This window comes from Biomphalaria glabrata, chromosome 5 (genome assembly GCF_947242115.1).
Source record: "Biomphalaria glabrata chromosome 5, xgBioGlab47.1, whole genome shotgun sequence".
NCBI lineage: Eukaryota > Metazoa > Mollusca > Gastropoda > Planorbidae > Biomphalaria > Biomphalaria glabrata.
The window spans coordinates 49,854,489-49,880,856 of record NC_074715.1 but is presented as its reverse complement, the minus strand read 5'-3'; the positions used below and the strand labels follow the sequence as shown (position 1 = coordinate 49,880,856).

The window sequence follows — 26,368 nt, the reverse complement described above, 5'->3', positions numbered from 1 at the left end:
TCATAGTAGCAGGGACTTTAACCAAATAAAATGGCTCCTGCGCTGAGAAAGATCTATCATCAGATGCCATCTATGCAGGGCCGGTCCTAACTATTTCGGGCCCCTATGCAAAACGGTTTGCGCGGGGCCTAGTCTTGGCAGGGGTAAGCATAATGTTGAAATTAATTTTTAAATTAGAAAATACATTCGTCTTTGTAATAAATTTTATGCGTGTGGAACTGACACCTCAAAATGACAATATTGTCAATTTTTTAGGAGATTTTTATTAGTTTTAAGGAGGTTTCCAGGACTTTTTCATATATTTTGCAATGTCAGATTTCCAGGAGGTCTTGGAAAATGAGGAGACTACGGAAACCCTGTTATTATATATAAGTTTTAATGGTTTAATTTAATCATTTACATTTAGAATTAACGAGAGGCCTATGAAAGTTCGGGGCCCACTGCGGCCGCATAGGTTGCAGTGGCCTAAGACCGGCCCTGCATCTATGGGTTGAGTAGTTATGCTAATAGTCACAAGCTGTGATAGAGTATATACCAGTAGATACTCATATGCAGTAGTCAGAGGCTTTGATAAGAGTTATATCAGTAGATACTCATATGCAGTAGTCAGAGGCTTTGATTAGAGTTATACCAGTAGATACTCATATGCAGTAGTCAGAGGCTTTGATAAGGTTATACCAGTAGATACTCATATGCAGTAGTCAGAGGCTTTGATTAGAGTTATACCAGTAGATACTCATATGCAGTAGTCAGAGGCTTTGATTAGAGTTATACCAGTAGATACTCATATGCAGTAGTCAGAGGCTGTGATAAGGTTATACCAGTAGATACTCATATGCAGTAGTCAGAGGCTGTGATAAGGTTATACCAGTAGATACTCATATGCAGTAGTCAGAGGCTGTGATAAGGTTATACCAGTAGATATTCATATGCAGTAGTCAGAGGCTGTGATAAGGTTATACCAGTAGATACTCATATGCAGTAGTCAGAGGCTGTGATAAGGTTATACCAGTAGATACTCATATGCAGTAGTCAGAGGCTGTGATAAGGTTATACCAGTAGATACTCATATGCAGTAGTCAGAGGCTTTGATTAGAGTTATACCAGTAGATACTCATATGCAGTAGTCAGAGGCTGTGATAGAGTTATACCAGTAGATATCCATGTCCCAGGATGTCCTCCAACTGCAGAGACTCTGTTATACGGTGTGCTCCAGTTATCTACGGGGAAGAACTCAGCATTTACAACTATTCAACTCGTACTTTTATGTAACCTGAACAGTGATTTCGAAAACGGCTCGAACAATTTTTTGTTTAATTTGACAGTTGATTTAAATAGTTGGCAAAAAATTACTAGCCTGTTGACCACACTGAAAGTACTCCAGTACTGTCTCACTGAGAATGTGACGCAGACCTATATGTTTGAACACAACAGAAAAACGTCAGAGACAAAATTCTCCAAGGTCGATTGTAACTGTTAGTCTAAACTTTAGTCATTTATCAGATGCTTATGCTAGAAAGAGAAATGTAACAAATCTTTATTGATTTCACATTATGTTGTTTATTTCTCTCGGGAAGAAAAAAAAAGAGATGCTGTTTTTTATTTGCAAGAGTCTTGGTTATCTCCCTTAAGTACTTTCCAGAAATGTCCTAGTTAGCTCCCTTGAGACTGTACACGCCTACTAGTCACATTCAAGGCCACTTTGGGGATAACAATAGTCCATGTAAATTCAATTCCTTGACCTTCAATTTTCTCAGTTAAGTTTATATATTTTATTTAACTGGACAGTTTAACAGTTCGTGTGTTTTCTAGCTAAAATAAACTAAATGCACTAAGCAAAGTCAAAAACACAAAAAGGGGTGAACAGCTGTATAGAAAAACACAATAGACTTCTAAATAGACATACACATAGGAAACCCACTACAAAATTATTTATTTTATCCGATGTCGTTGTTGGCGGTCGAGGCAGATAAAGAGAAATAACTCTGCTGGTGTAAAAGAGCGTCGCAGTTGGACAATAATGGACCTCATTCAATAATCGTAAACAAACAACATTTAGTCACGTGATAATATTGATAGAAAAATAACGGGAAAAAAACGGTCACGTGATAGCCATTGTGTATTAAAAATTAGATCGTAATTTGTATAGAGGAGATAGAGAATCCCGTGGCTAAATGTTGTTTGTTTACGATTGGTGAATGAGGTTAATTGATGTGTGGAACAAAACGGTGGAGTGTTCGTCTTCGTCTTACTACGAAAGTACTGTGTGTTAGTAGTGCTGCTTATCTAGTGAACGTGGAGGGTATCTGATATGTACATATGTATTGTTCTCAAGCTGTAAACGGGCTCATGGCATTCGTCATTCTGAATCTCCTATCATTAAACATTTGTAATTATACATCTTTTCATTTGTAGTTATAAATCAGTTAATTGGTCACTATGCTCTGTTCCCATTGTTGATAAGGCATACTCTGAAAGACACAAAGATAAAGGCACATTCCTCGTTCCATATGCTAGGACAAATTTGTACAAATACTCCTTCTTCCCTAGTGCTATTAGAGCCAGCCAGAAAAACCAGTGACAGATGCATAAGGCTTAGGACGTAATCATCTTATTTTTTTAAAGAAACGTCTGTATTATATAAGAGAAGAGAAGATAGTAACAAGGTTGGTAATTTAGTCTCACTTGTAGGCAAATACTTTGAGACCCTTTTCTGACAGCTGGTCCGAGTTTAGAAGTATGCAAAGTCTGCGACCTCATTCACGAGGCTAAAGTTTGTACATACAAGTTTTTCTTCTGTTGAACAATGCATCAAGAAAACAATTAAATAGTTTGGCAGATGAGACTGCGCCCTCCCTGGATTCCGCTGATGGGTGTTACACTGTGCGGCCTGCACCTCCCCCCTCACATTCCCATAGTTACGCCGCTGACCTACCCTCCAGGAAATGTATCCCTCGCAAAGAAATATTTTTCTCAACTAATTATGTCAGGAAATACAAAAAATACGACGGAACTCATTAGGAAATAAAAGACACAACATCGCTTAAGGTTCAGCTTTTCTGTTTGATTTGCATTTATAAACATTTGTATAATCGCTCTCCGTACTACAAACAACAGCCATTTGTTTTGGGACATATAGAGAGACAATCAAGAAGCCAGCTTCACTGCTTTATCCAAAACTGACACTGTTTTAGATTGGATTTTAAAATTATTTTCGTTCGTTCCTGAGGTTTCTTTAGAAAAACAAAGTAGTTTCCCCTTTCAGACCTTGCGATCTAGGGGGCAGATGATGTTAAAATCGTGTTTCTTTGGCCGACGGTTAAAGAGCATGGTGTCACGTGGCTAGCACAACCACCAACAGCCTTTACTTTCCCCAAATAAAGTCAAGTACTCAGGTACCGATTAGAGCTAGGTGGACTCAGAGGCGCCCTTGAAATCACGAATTTCAAAATCCCAGTCTTCACCGAGATTCGAACCCAGGACCCCAGGTTTGTAAATCAAGCGCTTAACCACTCAACCACAGCGATTAATAATATTTTAACCAATTGTTTTTTTGTTTTTTAGCGCTATTTCTCCGTTCGCTCGTTCCGTTAGAAGTAAAGATCATTACGTCATATTCCCATACCGCTTACAACAGAGGATGGAAGCTGACAGGGATTGGAACTCTGGACCATCGTGGTGCCATGTCCGCAGCCATCTTAATACTAAACAGAAAACAATAATCATGTTCAGTCATGGCTTTTAGTATGAGACTTTACCGGCTTTATTCATCTAATCATGTGTATTATAGAGCCTCATTGTTTGCTATATCAGATGTTAAATAAGGTTGTATTATAGACTCTCTTTGTTTGCTATATCAGATGTTAAATAAGGTTGTATTATAGACTCTCTTTGTTTGCTATATCAGATGTTAAATAAGGTTGTATTATAGACTCTTTGTTTGCTATATCAGATGTTAAATAAGGTTGTATTATAGACTCTCTTTGTTTGCTATATCAGATGTTAAATAAGGTTATATTATAGACTCTCTTTGTTTGCTATATCAGATGTTAAATAAGGTTGTATTATAGACTCTCTTTGTTTGCTATATCAGATGTTAAATAAGGTTGTATTATAGACTCTTTGTTTGCTATATCAGATGTTAAATAAGGTTGTATTATAGACTCTTTGTTTGCTATATCAGATGTTAAAAAAGGTTGTATTATAGACTTTCTTTGTTTGCTATATCAGATGTTTAATAAGGTTGTATTATAGACTCTTTGTTTGCTATATCAGATGTTAAATAAGGTTGTATTATAGACTCTCTTTGTTTGCTATATCAGATGTTAAATAAGGTTATATTATAGACTCTCTTTGTTTGCTATATCAGATGTTAAATAAGGTTGTATTATAGACTCTCTTTGTTTGCTATATCAGATGTTAAATAAGGTTATATTATAGACTCTCTTTGTTTGCTATATCAGATGTTAAAAAAAGTTGATATTGCTGGCCCACGTCCACGCGTACATGACCAAACAAATTTGACCAATGGGCGGCAACACTTTGAAGAACATGATAATCTGCAAAGAAGTCTGGGGGAAATTGTGCGTCGCTTACTAATTACCACAGTTGGCAGCATTGTAAACCATTATTAAATAAACAACCATTGCGCTGTTTGTTGCAATTTTATAGTCACGCAATCACCAGAAGGATACTGTTTTGTTTTTCCAAAACACACTAAAATGTCTTTGAGCTAAAGATAGCTCATAAAAGTCCCAAGGGCAATGTACGCAAATATTTTTTTTACATATTCAACAGCAGAATCTTGAGTATTCCAGATCGAAATACATACATATATATATATATATATATATATATATATATATATATATATATATATATATATATATATATATATATATTAGAGCATGGAATGGGCTGCCTGATTCAACCAGGAAAAACAATGACTTGGCAGAGTTGAAGTCATTGATTAACCTGCAACATGCATGACTAGATTGACCTAGGACCTAGGGACACGTTTAGGATATAATCATCTTGTTTTAGTAACGTCTGTATTTTATAAGATGAGATTTTGTGCTTATTTCAATGCTAAACTGTAAATTTATTATTTTGATGTTGTTATAATGCACCATGATATCTGAAGTAAAAAAAAAAGTTCCTCTTTTAGACATTGCGATCTATGGGGCAGTTGATGTAAAAGTCATCTGTTTCTGTGGCCCACGGTTAACGAGGGTGTCGTGCGGCCAGCACAACGACCTACCACATTAACTTTTCCCGAACTAATGTCAGGTACCCATTAGAGCTGGATGGACTCAGAGCCGCCAAAAGATTCCAAATTTTAAAAAATCCAGTCTTCACCAGGATTCGAACACTGGTTTGGATGCCAACGCTTTACCGCTCAGCCACCGCGATCCATAGCTGGGAAGTGCTTAGGTTCCTATACTTGTGACAGCAAAACAAATTCAGAATACACAAGATTCAGAATGTTACCTGGTTGACCAGTGATCTTGACCTTTTATATTACCCTACGTTTTAAGACCTCCATCTCGCTTAACCATACAGCAACATGCGTATTTTGTGTACTTTATGTACTTTGATGTGTTTTGTTTTCTTGGAAATTTCTGTTCAGTCACATTCAGCTTATCGGTGGGGGGGCCTAACGTTGTATTACTGAACCGGGGCCCCCGGGTACCCTGATGGGCCACTGCAAACAGGTTCTGGCCTTATTAAGTCTAAATCTGACCCTGATTGTGATATTATCTAATATTATCTATAGTATATTTCTGAAAGTAAACTCCAACAGATTTCAGGATTGCGCTAGAATGTCGTGTCACTAGAGTTTGTTCTAGAATTAGTACAGCATAATAACCACACAACATCAGCGGTTCCAATGACTGTTATGACAAAGTTGACACTCCAACAGATTCCAGGATTGCGCTAGAATGCCGTGTCACTAGAGTTTGTTCTAGAATTAGTACAGCATAATACCCACACAACATCAGCGGTTCCAATGACTGTTATGACAAAGATGACACACAATAGTTCTACGCGGGGTAGTGTATTTTTAATGTAGTACATGGTGACCAACATTGCATCCCCCTGGAGCCATACTTAAGAAAACATGGTGGCCCAGTCAGGATCTATTATAAGCTACAAGTGGGCTATAAAGGGATCAGTTCTTCCCTCCCCCCCCTGAATGAAATATTGTTTCTCTGACTTCACTAACCACGTTGCAATGGCCACGACCTGCCAGACTGATCACTCGGACTATCTCTTAAGATGAGTTATGCGTTCGTGGGGTGATGGTTATAGCCGATTCAGTTGGGCTTTGTCGTCAGCTGAAATAGATTCGAAAAAAAAAAAAGAAGACCCAACCTCGACCTTATTATGAAATTGGTCGGCCGAAAATAGTATGGGTTGGGCCCTAAATCTCTTGTCAATAGTTTTTTTTTCGCATTTACCTTGATAATTTCTTATCTATCTATCTATCTATCTATCTATCTATCTATCTATCTATCTATCTATCTATCTATCTATCTATCTATCTATCTATCTGTCTGTCTGTCTGTCTGTCTGTCTGTCTGTCTGTCTGTCTGTCTGTCTGTCTGCCTGCCTGCCTGTCTGTCTGTCTGTCTATCTATCTATCTATCTATCTGTCTGTCTATCTGTTTATCTATTGTGTTATCCATCTTTCTGTCTGTCTTTCTGTCTGTCATTCTATCTTGTCTGTTTATCTCTTTCTCGTTGTGATATCATTGTGTTATAATCATTTGTCTTAATCTCTGCGTTAGGAATAAAAGCTACGGCATTCCCGATTTGAGCATGGCCTCAAATGTGTATGTATATCTGTGTGTATGTGCGTCTATTTCTGTGTGTATGCGTATGTATTACTGTGTGTATGTGTATGTATTTCTGTGCGTATGTGTATGTATTTAATTTCTGTGTGTTGTGCGTGTCTATCTGTGTGTATGTGCGTGTATTTCTGTTTGTATGTGCGTGTTATTTGTGACGAGGGATGGGATATCTGTTTGAACGTCCTACGGACGAAATGGGCTGAATTTGGTGCAGGGAATCAAGCTTTGCCTAGGAATACATGCTATCGTTATAATAATCGTACGGATAATGGCTTAATTTTTTTCCCTAATTATTTACTCGTTTCGATAGAATCTTTCATTATACTCATTTATATTTCTCTTGTTATGATTATACCTCAATAACTTTTTTGTTTCTTATTAGAAAAGGTTATATTTGGTATCGAGTTGTAGGGAAATGCATGCTCTTTCTTTACACAATACTAATTAAAGTTTATAAATCTTAAAACCAATTCAGTTTAATTGGGTTAATTAAATGAACGTTGATAGCAAAAACGACATTAACAGCGATACCCTACAGACGATTATCCTATATTTGTGAGGAGCAAGTTTTGAAAGCTAACAAGAAATATAAATAAAAAAATACTTTAAAAAAAAACACAGCTCCTACTATATACATCGTACAGAGCGATGTATTGCCCTTAATAATTAATGAATGTTAAATTAAAATAAAAATAAGCAGAGAATTTTAGCCCGCCCCATTCCGCCCACCCTCTTTTTTCACGAGAAAAAAAAATCCTGGTTAAGTGAATGTATACACCTACTAGACTTTATAATATTCTAATGATATATACCTAAAGATCAAGACTTAATAGATGGTGCGCAAAATGTTCTTAAAGCGTTTATTAATTTATTTAACTCTTAAATGAATAGGGCCGACATGCGGACATACCCGAAGATGTAGTCAGTTCAAGATCAAGATTTTCTAGTCATCTAGCCCACTTTAAATTATTTTTTAACAATTATAGTTTAATAAATTTTAGAAGTAGTACTAGAGTTGTCTCAGTGTGCCCAAAATAGCTAGTAATTCTTTTTTCCAAATATAAACATGAACTGTGAAATTTTTGGGAAAATTGTTGGAGCCAATTTCGAGACCCGCGTCCAGGTTCCAGGTCCTTTTAGTTTTTTGACGCTTGATGTTTTTTATTTTGAGCCGATGAATGTGCAAGCTGAATAGTGACATAGATTTCACATGTAAACAATGTAGCAAACAGCTTGAACGGGATTCTGGGCGTGTGGTTTAAGCTTTGGACAGTCGTCTCGAACCCTGTCAGCCCCCCCCCCCCCCAGCCCCCGCAGTCTGCGGGATTTTTGGTCTAGGAACATCCGAAAGATGTCAAACAAATAAAACAAGCCTGAAAATTTACTACAACATTGGCACAGCGAGTATTAACTCTTTCTCTCCTAACTGACGATACCAGCTTTGATTCCACCAGAATGTGGTAAATAATAACAGAGAGAAAGAGTTAATGAATACGTCAAATTCAAACATTATAAACGTTTAGACGTCGCGAAAGTTTATTTTGGTTTCGGACGTGCCTTTAAAATGACGGCTTTCTTGCCCGAACGTCCTACAAGACTTGCAGGGGATGGCAAAGTGCAGGGTTCCAACTTGATAACATCGCGATAACCGTCCGAAACGCATGACATTTTATGAAAGTTCAGACGTACTAAAAGTTTCGCTCGAGGTCCAAGAGACAAACGCGTTGTAAAAGATACATCTAAATTCAGCAACAATAAAAGAAGAAATCACAATGAAATATTGCTTTCAGTGGCTAACATAATAGAAATCAGACCCGACAACCCGTGGCTTCTAATGTTCCATTAGTTCATTTTACCAGGATGGTTGCGTTTCCCTGGGCCGAATGTTTTTTGTCTGGTTTTGTCTTTCATTCTGTGATGTTCTACTGACACAATTTGAAACGCCCAGTTCAAACGGAAGATTTGTTTTCTTTTGGATATAGTGTGTCACGTGGCCACTCCGCAATTGATTTCATCATTGAAGTAATGCCACCCCTGGTCTCGCTGAGCTAATTTATGGGGCAAAAAAACTTTCTTTTTGATCTTGATCCTGTGTTAAAATAAAATATATCATTCGGCTCTATGACAGATACACATCGTAAAGTAATAGTTTATCTTCAACGGAGTCATCGATCTGTTTATAAGTAAACATTGTAAATTAAAAGCAGTGACATGATATTATGTTTTTAGCCTATTTTTTTTGTTCGAATTTATGTCAGGTTTTTCTCAACCTTTTACTAATGACGCCTCATATTAAACGTATAGGTGGTCAGGATGAACGCTGACCGTATAGCTTAAAAGTAAAGTAGCAAATTATGCATAAAACACTGAACCATAATCTTCAAATACAAAAACTAAATATAATAAAAAATACTCATAAAGATATATGAGGATAGGAGGGTGTATAAATACTCCTTTATTCCCTAGCGCTATTAGAGCATGTAATGGGCTGTCCGAGCCAGCCAGGAAAACCAGTGACTTTTTTCCAGTGACTTGGCAGAATTTAAGTCATTGGTTAACAATATATCATGCATGACGCGTAGGACGTAATCATCTTATTTGAAGTTACGTCTGTATTTTTTTAAAGATAAGATAAGATAAGATAATCCGTGGTGAAGCACCAACACATTATGTTATACAGCATAAACATTCTCCCGAAGTCTGCTGCGAATTATTTGATGTAGTTCAATGACTCGAGGCGAGGAGCATGTATATTTGTACTGGGATTTATTGTCCTAAGACCTAAGATAATCATCGGGTTAAAGAAGATTTCTTAAAGCGGGCCCGTTTTGTTTACGCAAAACGCGTCAACAGAACAATGTACGTCACTCGTAAGAAAGGTGACCGTTAGAAGAAAACTATAAATATGGGGACAGCAGTAGGATTGTAGTTAAATATGGATCGATACATTTTGGATATATTTTGACTGACATTTAATATAATCACAAAACTGATATTTATTTTGAATAATAAGTCCTTTTTATAATACCTCAATTGAGGTCAGAACTTCATAGAGGGCGGGGAAACCTGGGCGCTGATCTCAAAAAACGGCTCTAACTATCGCGTTCTTAAAAGCACTATCGCTTTCGGAATTTTCCGAATGCAAGGCTTTATTGATTCCAGAATTAAATAAATTAACTCTTTCTCCCCGTAATTATTTACCACATTCTAGTGGAATCAACGCTGGTATCGTCAGTTAGGAGAGAAAGAGTTAATGATCAGGAAAATTTTGCGCGTCTTCTTCTAAGTCTAGATCTAAATGCTTATCATTGAAATATTATAAAGTGTACTAGATCTATACATTCGCTTAACCAGCATTCTTTCTTGGAGAGAAGGGGGAATGGGGTGGGGTAAAATATTTTTTCTTTGTTTTTTATCAAACATTTATTAATTTTTAAGAGTAAAACAATCGCTCTATAAGCTGCCTAAAGGAGTTATAGTCTTTTCAAAGAAACTATTTTTAATGTTGTTTTTTTATGTGTAATAATATATTGATTATAAAAATGAGTAAGAACATAATTAGATTCTCGGCACGTTTTCTTTGTAAAGTTTCAAACTTAATGACTTAATCTCTTTTACTCAAGGTTTATAATTAATTGTACTTCTATTCTTGTACCTCTACACCTAGTTTAGTTTAGAGATTATGTTAGTTTTATAGATAAATAGATCTGAATTCCGCTACCTACACCACAATCGGAATAGTAACGTAGACAGGCAAATGACGTTGCAGAATAGGGTTACATGAAGAACAAGATAGATAGAGCTTAGAAAAGGAAGAATAGTGATAGAGACTGATAAGTAAACGATGGATAGTGCGACGAGCATCCCATTTGTAAATAAATACATCTTTTGAATTATTCAGAAGTCTTGATTACATATATCATTGTTAATTGTAATGTCTCTTGGCTAGTTTAGACTAGTTTAGACTAGTTAAGTGAAGCATTGTTGGATTTACACAACACTCTAGTCACCGCTTTGTACTTTGACCCCCGACCCCACCTTGCTTGCTTAAAAAAAAAACATTTCGTACAAAACGTATTGCCTGTCTACTAATGAAATGACCATCTTCCTACAGATCAATAGATAAGGCGAGCGAGACAACTTCAAAGTATTTCAAGACTTTGATCTCCCCAGTAATCTTAGAAGTGAAATGTCATTAATTTGATATGTCTTTTTTCCAGTATCAATAGTAAGGTTGAGTCTAATCAGACAATGTTACTTTGAGAAAATATAAATTTTGTTACCAATTTTTTTATGCTGGAGTAGAATTTAATATCAATGTATTTATAAGTTAGTTGACGCTAACAAAATTCTATAAACCAAACAGATTTTTAAAAAACAATCAAACTAAATGAATAGCAAAACTGAGTTCAAGCAGGCGATAAGTTTTTAATTAAAAATACAATTCTTTTAGTAATTAAAATATTGTTATTACATCTACAAAGCTTATATCATCTCACTCTCTGTCTGGATTCTGGTAAAAAATTTGCACACGTTATTTCTCCAAAAACCAATCTCTGATCAAGCTGAAATTTCGCACAATTTTTTCTTTTACCTGACTGAACGAGAATCAAGAAAAATAAAAATCAATTAATTAATTAAGTATTGGTAATTAATTATTTTGTTTGTTATCAAACAATTGAAAGAATTAGTAATTGATGCGGCGGTGTAAGTAGAATGTAGCCCGTTTATTCTTTATAGTTTGAAAATAACAATAAATGGCTATCTGATATTCCCTGTTCATAAGCTATTCCATGGCACAGTGGTTAGTGTGTTGGCTTGGGAATACTACAGCCCTCGAGTTTAGGTCGTTGAGCTTTTTTTAAACGGCCTTTAAAAAGCGATCACGTTTATATTCACATAGATACCTCCGTCTTGTTTGTTTTGTTTTACATGTTTCGGATGTTCCTTCAGAGTTGAAGATAGTTTACTTCCTAGTCCAAACCTCCCGCAGGACGACGGGGGATGGGAGCGGGCAGGGTTTGAACCCTCGACCGTCGATAAATCCGAACGACAGTCAAGCGCGCAAACCGCACGACCAGTCAGCCAGGCAGTCTTTCTTTAAACGTATAGATATAATATCACTCAATATAAGCATTGCGATCACGTTTATATTCACATAGATACCTCCGTCTTTCTTTAAACGTACAGATATAATATCACTTAATATAAGCATCGTTTTAAAAAATAAAAAGTGTTTTTATATTTTCCTTGTTTCTCTTTCTTAACGAAATCCTAGACTCTTAAGCGAGCAATTTTTGTATGTATGTATATATGTAATATATATATAAATTTTATTTCGAAAGCGCCTCTAACGATTTTCTAAAAAATTTCAAGATATATGCATATTAGTGAGAAAAAATTCTCAACTCATTGGCCACATCGGGGAAACTCGAGGTCGACCGTTATATCGGTTTGAAAATGGCTCATTATCGAAAAATTAAATTTGGCTAGAATGTTTTATGAATGGAATTTTCTATATGACGTCAATGGGAAAAAAAACTTGACACCGCTTACGTCACTAGGCTCACAGCAGTACACTAAGACTTTTCTTCGCAAACAAGAAAAAGTTTTAATGAATCCATTGGCCTAATTAAACATTTGCGCACCATCATATTGTACATTGATCTATTATGAAACTATGGAAGAAAAATAATGAAATTAAATATCTTTATGTATGTATTTAGGCTTTATAAATTATTATTATTATTATTATTTTTGCAAATCAAACAAGAACATTAAACAAGAAATGTTAAGCAACATGGATTAGAGTAATAATAGAATATGCGCCCTTTCTTTGGGAATACATCAACAAAAAAAACCCATAAAAAACCTGTCGAACGCGTGATTGGAGACCGAAACTGCTTGACTCCGTTCGAATCCAGAATCGAGCATAGCTGTGCTTGCTGGGCGCTTAAAGGCAGCATGAAAAAAAAAAAACAACTATAAAAGACGCAAAATAGAACGGTGAGATTGTATATGCACATTGGTCCACTCAATGACAGGAATGAACTTTTTATCTAAATCTTTAAGATAAGAGCTTTTCTAACTATGAAAAAACGTGCGTTGCAGACGCCAGGAGAATGAATTTCTGAGCCTCAGAATGCTGGAAAAAGCTTATCTCAAGGTTCATTGTGTTGATTGGGGTGCTAACCTGCTGCCTCCAAGATACTATCTCCAGAAAGATTTTCTTTTTCTAATTTTCAATAGACATAAATATATATATATATATAAATGAAACACTATTTACAACCAAAGATTAACTGGATTTACTCTAGTAAACAGGCATTACGTAAATTTGGATTCTAAACATATTGTAAATGTTTTCGCCAAGAACAAAAATCCTCAAAATAGTGTTATAATTATTAGACTTTAAATTTCATTTTTTTTTCAATTTCATATTTAAAATCCTTACGGACCTCAATATTGGAGCTTAAGGCTTTCTGCCAGGCCCCAGTTGGCTAAGGGGGGGGGGTATCGAATGGATTTTCTTTCTTTAGGTGGAGGAGTCACAGGGGAAAAGTTTAAGAAACACTGTGTTAGAGCATGAGACGGTGTTCCTGAATCAGCCAGTTTTAATTCTCTAATTAACATGCACGGATACATTAACACTGGGATACACGGAGACCCTAATAATGTTCTCTGTTAAAGGTACGTCTGTACATTTCTAGAACCTTTTCAAAAAGTAACGCTAACTTGGTTCTTCGTATCTTCCAACGTCTTTGTATAGTTCTTTATATACCGTTAGCTAATATAAATACAAACACACACACACACACGCGCGCGTTTCTATGTGGTCCAGCCCACTAAAATTAGTAGCCTCTGCGGGATAGTCTGGAAAATGGAGAATGCAAATCAATCTAACTTGTCAGAGCGCGACTAGAAATGAGGGCGCCGGGGTCTGGAGTTCGAACAATCAAGGGACGATTCCTCACCGGGCGACGACCGGGACAAAGTCGCCACGTCCCGGGTATGGTGTCTTTCGTGAAATCAATCTGAAATAAGCTCGCAGGTCAGGCTGACACGTTATAAAGCATACTGTTGGGAGAAATATTGAACATATTATTAAGGAAAAACTAGTTTGATCTTGACAAGAAATAATATTCTAAAATACATTACAATTTGTTGTACAAAAAAATTTACTAATCTTTCCAGACACCTGCACGGCTGATGTGGGACAGAGAAGGAATATGGGGGAGTTGCCGCGTTGTGATCAGCCATTGGCCTCGCTTCAAATCCGAGCATTTTGGGATACGAGCCATCGGTGACAGAAGTTTGTTCAGACAGGCAGATGGAGGAAACTTAAATAGGCCTACAGTTGGACTCTTTAGGACAATTACAAAGACAGTGTGGCAAAGGAAAACATCGTCCACAAGAGAACAGGAATGAGTCCACTGAACAGGAATGAGTCCATCAAACAGGTGTGAGTTTATCGAACAGGAATGATTCCACTGCACAGGAATGAGTCCATTAAACAGGAATGAGTCCATTGAACAGGAATGAGTCTATTGAACAGGAATGAGTCCATTAAACAGGAATGAGTCCATTAAACAGGAATGCGTCCACTGAACAGGAATGAGTCCATTAAACAGGAATGAGTCCATTAAACAGGAATGAGTCCATTAAACAGGAATGAGTCCATTAAACAGGAATGAGTCCACTGAACAGGAATGAGTCCATTGAACAGGAATGAGTCCATTGAACAGGAATGAGTCCATTGAACAGGAATGAGTCCACTGAACAGGAATGAGTCCAAACACGAAACTAGAATTACCCACAACACATTTGTGTTTTGATTCCACTTTATTATTAAAAAAAAAATAAGCCTAAATACTTGGTTGTGCATGGCCGAGTGGTAAGCGTTCAGACAGTCTTCACAGTTGTCACAAGTTCGATCACTGCTCCTCCATGTACCATGCTGACCATTTTTTTAAGGTTATTATCTCCCATTGTTTAAAGATGTCTGACAACTGTATTAACAGAACCATTACTTTACCATAAATTAACAGAAGTACTACTCGGATCATGTGACTCACAGAACGTACCCCCCCACCTTTTTTTTTCTAAGGAAGCGTGATTGAGAGGCTAAGTGCGCTTGAACTTGGCTTGTCTTGGCCACCTACGAAGGGGGCTCGAGGTTCGACACCCGACTCGCCACCGATTTCTGCGCCAAATGGCGCGAGAGGACCTAAGTCTACTTCAGCAAGTCTAAAAAGTGAATCGAATGTAATGACTGCATTACTTCTAAAATGTAGAACTGACAATAGCCACAAAGGGAAAACTTAGTACTGGAGTTTGTAATTAACTAAAGAAGGATAACTCTAACATTTGCTTTTACATGGTTTCACAAAGTACCAATTTGGTCGAGTTTTAAATAATGAAGATAAATATTTCATAAAAAATGGATATAAAAAATACGTAAACTATGTAAAAGAATTTTGCAAGATAAAATTAGTTTAATTGCTAGATAATTGTTATTTCTTTGTTTATTATTCTAATACATATTTATGTGTTTGAAATTCATAAATTGATATTATAATTTGACTATAGCTCGGCCTTCTATTATTTCAAGGAATAGTTCTACATAATAACTTCGCCTCACTATCTAATGGTGGTGCGGAAGAATGAAACATGTACGTCAAGCCGATTTCTCCATTTCCTTACAATAGCGTGAAACATAAAACTTAGTCCGATATCAGATGAACCACTTTTTCCGAGCTGCTAGTGTCGATTTTGAAGAGCTTCATGTCGCGTATGCATTCAATCGTATAACGTAAAAGTGGGCGGCTCCCCTTGCCTTCTGTTAGATCGTCATACAAAATGCCTTGTGGAAGTCGACCTACTGGCATTCTATGAACGTGGCCAAGCCAGCCAAGACGTCTGCTGCTGATAACACAGCGGACCTGCCCTTCGTAGCACTTCCTCATTGGCTATTTTATCTTGCCACCTTATTTTAAAGATCCGTCTTAGGCATCGGAGGTGGAAGATATTTAGTTGTTTTTTTTCCTGCCATGAGTAGTTTGACCATGTTTCACTTCCATATAGCAAAGTGCTTATCACACAGGTAGACTAAGGCTTTAGTATTGTTAGTCAGCAATATGTTGTGAAAACTCTTTTCTGCAACCGTGACATGGTGCCCATTTGGCTATCCTGTTGTTAATGTCTTTTTCCAGTACAACATCCTGGAATATGATGGAGCCAAGATAACAAAAATGGTCAAATAATCTCCAGTGGTTGGACATTATTGGTTAATAGTGGAAAGCGTGGTCGAAAGGCTAAGTGCGCTAGAACTTGTCTGGGCTTGGCTACCTATGAAGGGGGGATCGAGGATGGACACCCGACTAGGGCAGAGTTGTGTTTTACTGAGAGTCAATTGGCAGCACGGAAAACCTTCTTCAAGATACCCCCTCCCCACCACTGGTCCACATTGAGATTGGACCATAGCGCTCATGGCATGCTATAACCATGAAAGCTATAATTTTTATTTATTTATTTATTAGGCAAACACAGCACTGATACACACATAATTTTAACTTTCTGGTCATAGTAAAAATATATATATCATTGTTAACTACGTCTATGTCACTCTCAATCATGTGTACAATCATTGTATATAGTTCAGTCTCCCACTCAGTCAGGTGAACAGCGATCAATTTCACATACTGTCAGACAGAGAACCACATGTCTAGACACCAGTTAAAGGATACACATATTTCCTACATTATAGTTAAAGGGCGAATAATTGTTTACTCAATGAGCATCACTATTTAATACGAGACTGCCTATCTGTAATCACACACTGCTCTTATCTATGCCACACATGTTTTGCCATAAATAGTCCCACGTTATGTTTACAATATGTCAAACGCTATCTGATAGGAGGCGTTATTTATTTATTAACAGACTATAGGAATTCTGTGCCTGCATCTGACATCGGGGCATCGATATCTATTTATTGATACAAAAAAAATGAACAGTTTAGAAATTTGAGAAAATCTCTACGCAAATGTCTGCACATGGTTGTATTGATTTATACTTGACCCCCAAAGCGTGACCTTTTCGAGCATGCGCGGAGGTGCCAGAATAGAGCATGACAAACTCGCTGCTTCCGTTTATTCAGACACGGAAGCGTTACAGACGGAATGAGAACGAGGCTAGCTATGATGCATACATGTTGATTTAATCTTTAGACCTTATTATCATTCATATATCGTTGCTTCTCGCATTGGCTTCCTCACACTAAAATAGATGTCTGTTAGTTGTGGTGTAAAACTTTCTTACGGTAAAATCCAAAAATCACACGCACAACATTATCTTATTTAAAGGAACTTTTTGAACGGAAATGTCTGAGAAAAATCGCAAAAATCTTGAAAAACGACAGCCACCCGCTCCATCATAACTACGTCTAGTCGTCGCGTAGGGCGACTTCTGTCAATCAAGACAGGATGGCTGCCTGGTCGTGCGGGAAAGCTGCCTGGTCGTGCGGTTTGCGCGCTGGTCTGTCGTTTGAATTTATCGAGGGTCCCGGGTTCAAACCCTGCCCGCTCCCATCCCCCGTCGTCTTGCGGGAGGTTTGGACTAGGAAGTAAACTTTCTTCAACTCTGAAGGAACATCCGAAAAAAATGTAAAACATTTTACAAACAAGACAAGAACTGAGCGGTACAACAACTCGTTCGTATCCTTCTCGGTCAACGCCACCCTTCAATCAGGAATGAAAAGGACCAAGATGCCTTTGTGTGGTTGCTGAGTGAACTCTTTATGTTGCGTCTGTTGTATTTATGTGAATGTTTCTGTTGTGTTGTCTTTCTATGAGAAAAGAGTCCTTGTAATCATAACACATTTCCATAAGAACCAATAAAGCTGCCTTAGTCTTAGTCTTAAAAGTACCAGAAGTGAATGAATATACTAAACGAGAAACACAAATACTTTAAAGAAAAAAAAAAGCTTATAAGAAATGTAATTGCATCAATTAGTTTGGATCAGTCATGCAATTCTGTGGCATTTTACGTCTCGAGAGACGATCTTTTCCCTTTGGATCAGTCATGCAATTAAAGTTGTAATATATATAGACCAACAATAAATCTGTGCGATTAATAATATTTTGACCCATTGTTTTTGTTTAGCACTATTTCATGCTTTTAGCTTTCTCAATGCGCTATGAAATATCACTGGTCTGGACCAGTTGGGGAAATGGGAGGGGGAGATAGAAAGAAACATCTGGGTGGATTTTACAGTGATTGGTTTTTAAAAGCATTTACTGATAAAAAAGGGAACGACCTGTTTTTGAACTCGTGGCTTACGCCTCCTTGGGCCGACATGCTAACCACTCTGCTAATGGGGTGCTTTTGACTAGAGATTAATTTAGGTATTTTAGTTTTAGGGCCCTCAGGTTGTGGGAAGTACTTTAAACATACATTACGGAGTCCGGAATATTAATGCCAAGTTTTATCAAGATTGGTCAACTGGTTATGATTTCTATGCGGGACTTATATACATATATACCTTCATACATACTCATTACATTCATCCATACTCATTACATTCATCCATACTCATTACATTCTACTTCATATATTTGATTGATAGCATTATGGTTTGTTCTAACTACGCATGCATTTTCTTGGCTTTGTGAGAAATCTCGTAAAAGTACAAAACTGTCTGTCTGTCTGTCTTTCATAGTCTCGGGAAATGTTGACGAAATGTAACCTTGGCTGTTGTATCACTGTACTTTAGTTATTTAACTTCTGTGGCAAGGACATAAATCTTGAAGTCTGAAATCACAAGACATCTAAATCTAGGTATTACTTTGCACTTGAGACTAATGGACGGATGTAGTCAACCAAAGATCTGACAGACTATCATTAAAGTGACTTTACATTTCATTCTTTATAAACCTAGCATGTTTTTTCTTTTATTAACAAACTGTTCATCCATCGTCTATCTATCTATCTATCTATCTATCTATCTATCTATCTATCTATCTATCTATCTATCTATCTATCTATCTATCTATCTATCTATCTATCTATCTATCTATCTATCTATCTATCTATCTATCTATCTATCTATCTATCTATATGTTTGTCTGACTGTCAGTCTATTTTTGTCACCTAAACACATTACATGGATTAAATCACGCTATTTTATGTCAAGATATCTATCTATCTATCTATCTATCTATCTATCTATCTATCTATCTATCTATCTATCTATCTATCTATCTATCTATCTATCTATCTATCTATCTATCTATCTATCTATCTGTCTATCTATCTATCTATCTATCTATCTATCTATCTATCTATCTATCTATCTATCTATCTATCTATCTATCTATCTAACTATCTATCTATATGTATGTCTGACTGTCAGTCTATTTTTGTATCCTAAACACATTACATGGATTAAATCACATTATTTTTATGTCAAGATATCTATCTATCTATCTATCTATCTATCTATCTATCTATCTATCTATCTATCTATCTATCTATCTATCTATCTATCTATCTATCTATCTATCTATCTAAATAGTTGATTCTTAAGATGTATGTGTAAAACACTCTTACAGAAACACACACACACACAGAAACACACACACACACACACAGAAACACGCGCTCACAGAAACACCTATAAGATCTAGTACACCAAGGTGAGTAATCAAAAAGTCATCCAATGTACTCACGACTTAATAGCCTTCAGCTATAGCCACCACACGGACTACAGTGTAGAGTTTTGATGTAGACTAACGCGTGTTTGAATACACCAGGGCCATCAATAGTCACCCTGAGGCCTTGCTGGCACTTTTGTTTGGTTCTTTAGATTGTGGGTCACTGGGGCTGCTCAAAGATTTCCAGATGGGGGGGGGGATGCAAGGGGGAGATAAACAGGACAGCGTTAGCGTTGTAAAGGCATGATAGACCTAGGTGCCCCAGATAATGGTGATGCGAAATGCAATTAATGTTTCGTAGTTGCAAATATTGCTTGGCTCGTGCACTGGTCTAGCTCGAGACATTGTTAGCAGTTTGTTGATGTCGCAAAATAAATGTGCAAACTTATTCTGTTCAGATGTTTATCTCCCCTTTCGCGGCCACGGGATATACAATCTGGTTAGCTTGTTGCTGTAAATAAAAATCGGCATCATCACCGCTTTAAACTTACACTTTATAAATGGAAATTGGAGCAAGAGCCACATTTTTAAGGATCGCTATCGTGCTAAAGTATTTCAAACACATTTTGATAGAAATGAATTGTAACAATAAAAAAATATTTCTAATTATGTTTACGAATAATAATAGAAGATTTTTGTTTCAAACTTACTTTAAAGCGGCGACCTATAAACTCAGCTTATAAACCACCTCAGCCAAGTACAATTTCTTTACCTTTTTCGAGATACCAAACAAAACAATTAATTACCAATAGCTAATTAGCTAATTGGATAATGTTATTATTGATTCTTGTCTTGTCAGGTAAAAGGAATGATTGTCCGAAATTTCAACTTGATCCGAAATTGGGTGTGGGAGAAATTACGTGTACAAACGTTTTACAAGACAGAGTGAGTTGATATAAGCTTTGTTATAATAACAAATACAACATAGTTGATAAGGATTACGCAAACATTTCCTGAGGACAGATCAATAAGAACTGGACAATTTCTCCAAGCTGCGCTTAGATCACGTGGTGTAATGAAGTGGACACTGACCCATTTAATAGGGGTGGTCTTAGCCGACAGCTTAAAAGTAATGATTGAAAAAATGGACAGCTGGAAAGAGGGGAGGGGGGCGAGGTTTAGGACAGCAAACTGAAGTAAACCTGAAGTATAATACATACAACAGATACAGAGAGAGGGGTAGAAGAGATGAGTGGTTGGGGGGGGGGGGTGGAGAAAATGAGAAAGATAGTAAGAGAGAGGGAGAAATGAAAGAAATAAGAGATAAAAAAAAAAGTGGTAGATGAAAAAGAAAATAGGTATGAAACAAATAATGAGGTACTTTTGTCGTTTCTCTCTCAGTAACAACGGCCATCTTGTGTGATTCTTTCAGCTCTGGTTAATATCACCACTGACAGTCGGGAACATTTCCCAGGGTATGTAGGGATAACTCATTAATGAGAGTCGGACACTTGGAGTTCTTTCCACGTCCAGTTTCAGGATTAACAAATCCTACATTTCACCAGCCAACCATTACGACATATGGATCTCAGGCTACAGACGGGGGTAATGGAGAAGATTCCTTGTATGAACAGTTACTGGTTTTCATTTGACTTTGATTTATCCTTTTTTCCTTTTCGTCTAAGTCTTTTTCATTTGAAAACAAATTAGGTCTACATTTTGTTTTTGTTATATAAGCGTTATCAAAACTGGGTTACTTATTCTGACATCATGTTACGCACGTTACATTTACGCCTATTAAAAATTAACCATGAAAGGACTCAGAAAAGAAAAAGTATATTCATCCTGTGAGTGTGTGCGTGTGTGTGTGTTTTTGGGTGTCGTATTTCACCTAGATCTAGGAGAAACAAAAATACTTGACAGCGCCCTCTATGAGATAATTTTAGCTTCTCCATAACTGCAAACGCCCATTAGACTGGGCCCCTAAAATACCAACATTCAAATTCAATAACCACCAGGCTTTAACGGTGACATCTTGTTTTAAAGGTAAAGCGGTGAACTACTGTATTATTAAGAGGAAATGATCACATCATTTATATTTAAATTACATTTTTTTTACTAGCGCTTTGCTTCCGAACCGGGTTTTGAGCTCAAATTCCAATAAAGACTGGGTTTTTTTAACTTCTAGATTTGTTTTATGCTTATGAGTCCAGCAATCTCTAATGGGTACCTGACTTGTCTTGTGGAAGTAAAGAGGTTTGGTCGTTGTGCTGACCACATGACATCCTCGTTAATCGTCTGCCATAGAGACATTAGCTTACCATCGTCTGCCCCCACGGATCGCAAGTTCTAAAAGGTCTTAATGTTTAGCATCACTTGAGCCTTTAAAAACTATGACATCTGCATCATAAGTAAAGTGCCCTAACAGACCTTGTGGTCCATTAAATAGATAACGTAACTCTAATGTTTTTTAGGACCGCCCATTTGCGAAAGTATCAAGTGGACAGCACAACGACCAACCAGCTTTTCTCCAAGTCATCTTAAGAATTGGATGGACTATGGGACATCCTGAAAATCCCAGTGATCTAAATCTCAGTCCTAACTAAGATTCGAACCCGTTACTTCTTCGGTGTACCATTCGGACAGTGTAACTGTTTCTAAGGTACTCACCTCTCCACGCTCACAGCTATAAGGTTGAGCACCGAGGCCAGAGCTGAAAGCATCTCAACGGCGCCGGACATCTTGCACAGGACTGCCCCATTGTGCCAGTGTCCGATAAAGTACTTGGCACTCTCGTAGGGAACGCAGACCAGTAGAAAGAGAAGGTCAGCGACTGCAAGGCTGACCATGAACGAAGCGGTCACGCTCCTTGATTTCCTGGAAATGACATGTGAAATTCAGCTAAATTATTAACGTTCTTAACTTATTTAACTTATTATTATCTTATTAACTTATTTTTCTCTATAGCCTGAAAAGCAATAAGTAATCCAACAGCTGACTAATTATTTCCTTACCACGTGATTCAAACGACCTTGACAGAAGTGGTCGTGTGGTGGAGATTGAGCTATAAACAAAGTTTAGGGTATGTAGAAGCACGTGAACTTAAAGTTAATTTACCTGTTCGGCTTAATTGACTGGAAAAGTTTATTTTCAGAAACGATTCCCATTGAATGCAAAAGATGAGAAACATACTTTAGTGACTAGTACAACTAGCTGATTCTGCAATTCTTCTTGTCGATTACCCATATTTATTTTCCAGACTGGCTGATACCCTGCTACGCTATGTTTAAAAAAAATAGTCTGTATCATAGTTTTAATTTACCCGGAACACTTTTAAACCCATGAATAAAACGGCCTTTATTACAACGCTTCACCACCCCAAACACACCTTCCTAGCCCTTAAATGTATACGTCTCTTTCATCCTTCAATCGAAAGGCTGATAAACCATTTTCCAGAAGTTTCTACGCTCTCAATACCTGTAGCAATTGGGAAATACTTTTGGTGGCGAGCCTTTCTAGCGAGAATTAGCTGATCTAATGTACCGGAATGGTGAGTTCATAACACTAGTTTAAAATTCAGCTGTAAAAAGTGCTGTATTTGTTTGTTATATAATATAGACAGCTTTATTAAACATATATTTCACAAGAAGTCCCCCTCCCTGAGGCCTAAAACAATTCTCTGCAGTCCTCTTTTCTAAGCCACCAACTTTCAAATTTATTTCAGTGCTGCTGAGACAGTAGTTGACTTATAGCACCAAACTCCTGGTTGACAATTAAAAGTCTGCAGACGTATTATATTTTAATGTATAAAACTTGTGAACAGAACTAAATAGAACTTTAATTACAATATAGACTAATTCAGCTGGAGGTGAAATGAAATAAACTTCTATTTTAAACAAATGTAACTCACTATAAGACTACGTCCTTTTCTGGCGTCTTGGATTCGTCTCTCGTACCACGGCTTACGACAGTCCAGCCTACATTGCATCATTCTTCAATACTAAAGTATGCTCTCTCTCTCTCTTTTTTTTTCTCTCTCTCTCTCTCTCTTTTTTTCTCTCTCTCTCTTTTTTTTTCTCTCTCTTTCTCTCTCTCTTTCTTTCTCTCTCTCTCTCTCTTTCTCTCTCTCTCTCTTTCTCTCTCTCTCTCTCTCTTTCTCTCTCTCTCTCTCTTTCTCTCTCTCTTTCTCTCTCTCTCTCTTTCTCTCTCTCTTTCTCTGTCTCTCTCTCTCTTTCTCTCTCTCTCTCTTTCTCTCTCTCTCTCCAACTAACAATACATACTCCCTGTCTATATCATCAACTTGGAAACACACGCATACTCCATAACATTCAGATATTGTTATTAGATATTGTACCATTAGAGAATGGAATAGGTTGCCTGAATCAGCCATGAAAATCATTTGGTACGTGCATTTCTTAACAACCCTCTCTGCTTCTAACACAGGGGTTCTCAGCCTGTGGGTCGCGACCCCTTTGGGGGTCGATTGACGATTTGCCAGGAGTCGCCTAAGACCATCGAAAATATGGATTGTTATTGTCTACTCTTCTATTGCTGTGTGTGTGTAAAGGGGGGGGGTCGCGGCAAAGTGAGGAACTGTAAAAAGGGGTCATTGAGCTTAAAAGGTTGAGAACCGCTGTTCTAACATATATCTCTTCAAAAAATCCACACAAACTATTCATTATATTAAATGTGTAATTTCGATCATTGACTTGCATACACAATCTTGTAGTAAGTTAGTAACAGTATTAAGATGAAAAGTAGGAAAGCATCTGTCTTACCTGTCTCCGACCATGGCGAAGATGACTAGAGAGTTGCCAACGAGGCCGAGCAGGAACGTCACCCCGTACACGGCCACGGTGGGGATGAAGTGGGGCTCGTGTATCCATGGCTTCAGGAGGTTCTGGATGTTATCGTCCTCGTAGTAAAAACGCCCCTGCTGCTCGTTGTCGGCGCCGATGTTTCTCGCGTGACTCTGGTTGATGTCCGAGACGTTGAGGCCCTGAGTCACGTGACTTGTGAGATAGTCCAACGGGAAGGTTGCTGCCGTGGTTTCATTCATGGTGTCAGTAACCAACAGCTGTAACAGAAATGACGAGCATGAATTACAACAGGGGGGACAACTTAATGGTCTGTCACAGATATGTAATATTAGACTTTGTCTTCATGTATACAGAAAGAAAACAGAAAAAAAAAGAATGCTCTGTTAAAAACAAAGTTCTTTTTTTTTATTGTTTTTTTTTTTTTTGCATCCAGATCTATCATTCAGTAGCACTTACTTCTCTTAATTTGATATAAAATTTGATATAAAAATTAAATTTATTACTAATAATTAATTAACAAATTAGTTAATTGATTTATTTCATTCAAGTTCTACTAGGAAAAATGCATAATTTAGCAAAGTTTAAATTTGATCTGAGAATGGGAAGTGGGAGAAGACTCACATTCAAATTTTTTTTACCCGACAGACAGACTGACAGACACAGTTGATATAAGCTTTGTAATAAAATGTATAGTGTACATTAGATTCTAAAATTTAATGTACTTTATGTCTCAGTGATCAGCGGTCATGCGACCTCTGGGTGACTAAATGCCGGCTGGCAAAACACTACTGACCAGAAAATTGTTTTGGGGGGAATCTCAATAGTCGAGTGGTTGTTTACTTGGTACAGTATGATACCGAGTCACTACTCAGCGGCGTTGCCGAATCGGAGGGTCATTGGTTACTTGTTACAATTCTTGCTGCCTTGTACTATGTACTGTCTCCAGTGCTCAAATAAAGAGCAATGAGAAAGACAAGCTACAAAGTAAATGGACAACGAAACAGCGATTATCTTATCTTATAAAATACAGACGTTACTTCAAATAGAAGATGATTACGTCCTACGCGTCATGCATCTAGTCATGCATATTAACCAATGACTAATGACCAAGTCACATTGCCAACGAATAAATTTAAAAATTGTGCCTGAAAGGACTGTAACAGTTACCTGAATGACTGCATTAAGAATGTCATTAAGAATGTCTACATGATCTCATGATGACTACATTCAAAGTGTAGAAATGTTAATTTTGTTGTGAATACCACTTTTATACGACTATGTATGTGTGGTAGTGAATAAACCCATGAGTTATGTCCCTTGTGAATCTGTCCAGTGGTTGAATGGGTCAATGTTTGTGGAAAAAAAAAAGGGGGGGGGGTGGTGGGGGAGAACAGTAATGGATACTCTTGAGGTAGAGAACTTTAGCAAGAGAGCAAAGAGGCCAGTCGCTTTTTGCTGAAGAGATCTTGGAACTGACTATAAGTGCTGTTGATTTCAATAAGGACTCTACGAGTTTGTTCCATGCATTGCATAATATTGCCAACATACCTTGAATAGAACAGAGCAAGAGCATCTCATGGTATTTGATAGAATTATTAGCTAATTTGAAAGTCTTAATATTATTATACAAAAAAAATATTATAGAGATTTTCATGCAAGTGGGAGGGGGGAGACTTATATTCTGTTTGGTGTTTCCGGTGCGCAGCATAAAGGTGGTGCTGACGAGCTATCCTTTCTTTTAAAGTTATATGGACATTTGTGTGTACTTCATTTTGAGCAGTGTAGAATCGAATTTTGTATGCCCTTGTGTTTGTAGCTCTATTGTCTTTCAGTTACAACGACTCAGAGGCGTCTTAGAGGTTGCGAAATTAAAATGCCCAGTCTTCGCCAGGATTCGAACCCAGGACCCTCTGGTTTGGAAGCCAAGCTTTACCACTCAGCCACCGCGCCTCCCACGAACAAGCTTTGCTGTTCTTCCTACTAGTATGCAAATCTCTTATGATGTAATACGAAAATGTGGACAGTGTACAGAAAACACACA

General features: G+C 37.3%; 1 protein-coding gene across 3 annotated transcripts in view; it reads right to left on the bottom strand.

Moving 5' to 3' along the window:
* LOC106076951 (QRFP-like peptide receptor) overlaps positions 1–26,368 on the bottom strand; it is a 170,241-nt gene that overhangs the window by 39,963 nt on the left and 103,910 nt on the right. For all 3 annotated transcript variants that reach the window (XM_056029554.1, XM_056029555.1, XM_056029556.1), the window contains 2 exons: positions 24,286–24,584; positions 22,178–22,384 (listed from right to left, as the gene is read on the bottom strand). In XM_056029554.1, coding sequence (XP_055885529.1) covers positions 22,178–22,384; positions 24,286–24,566 — 488 coding nt within the window. In that variant the 5' untranslated portion in view covers positions 24,567–24,584. The remainder of the gene's footprint in view (positions 1–22,177; positions 22,385–24,285; positions 24,585–26,368) is intronic.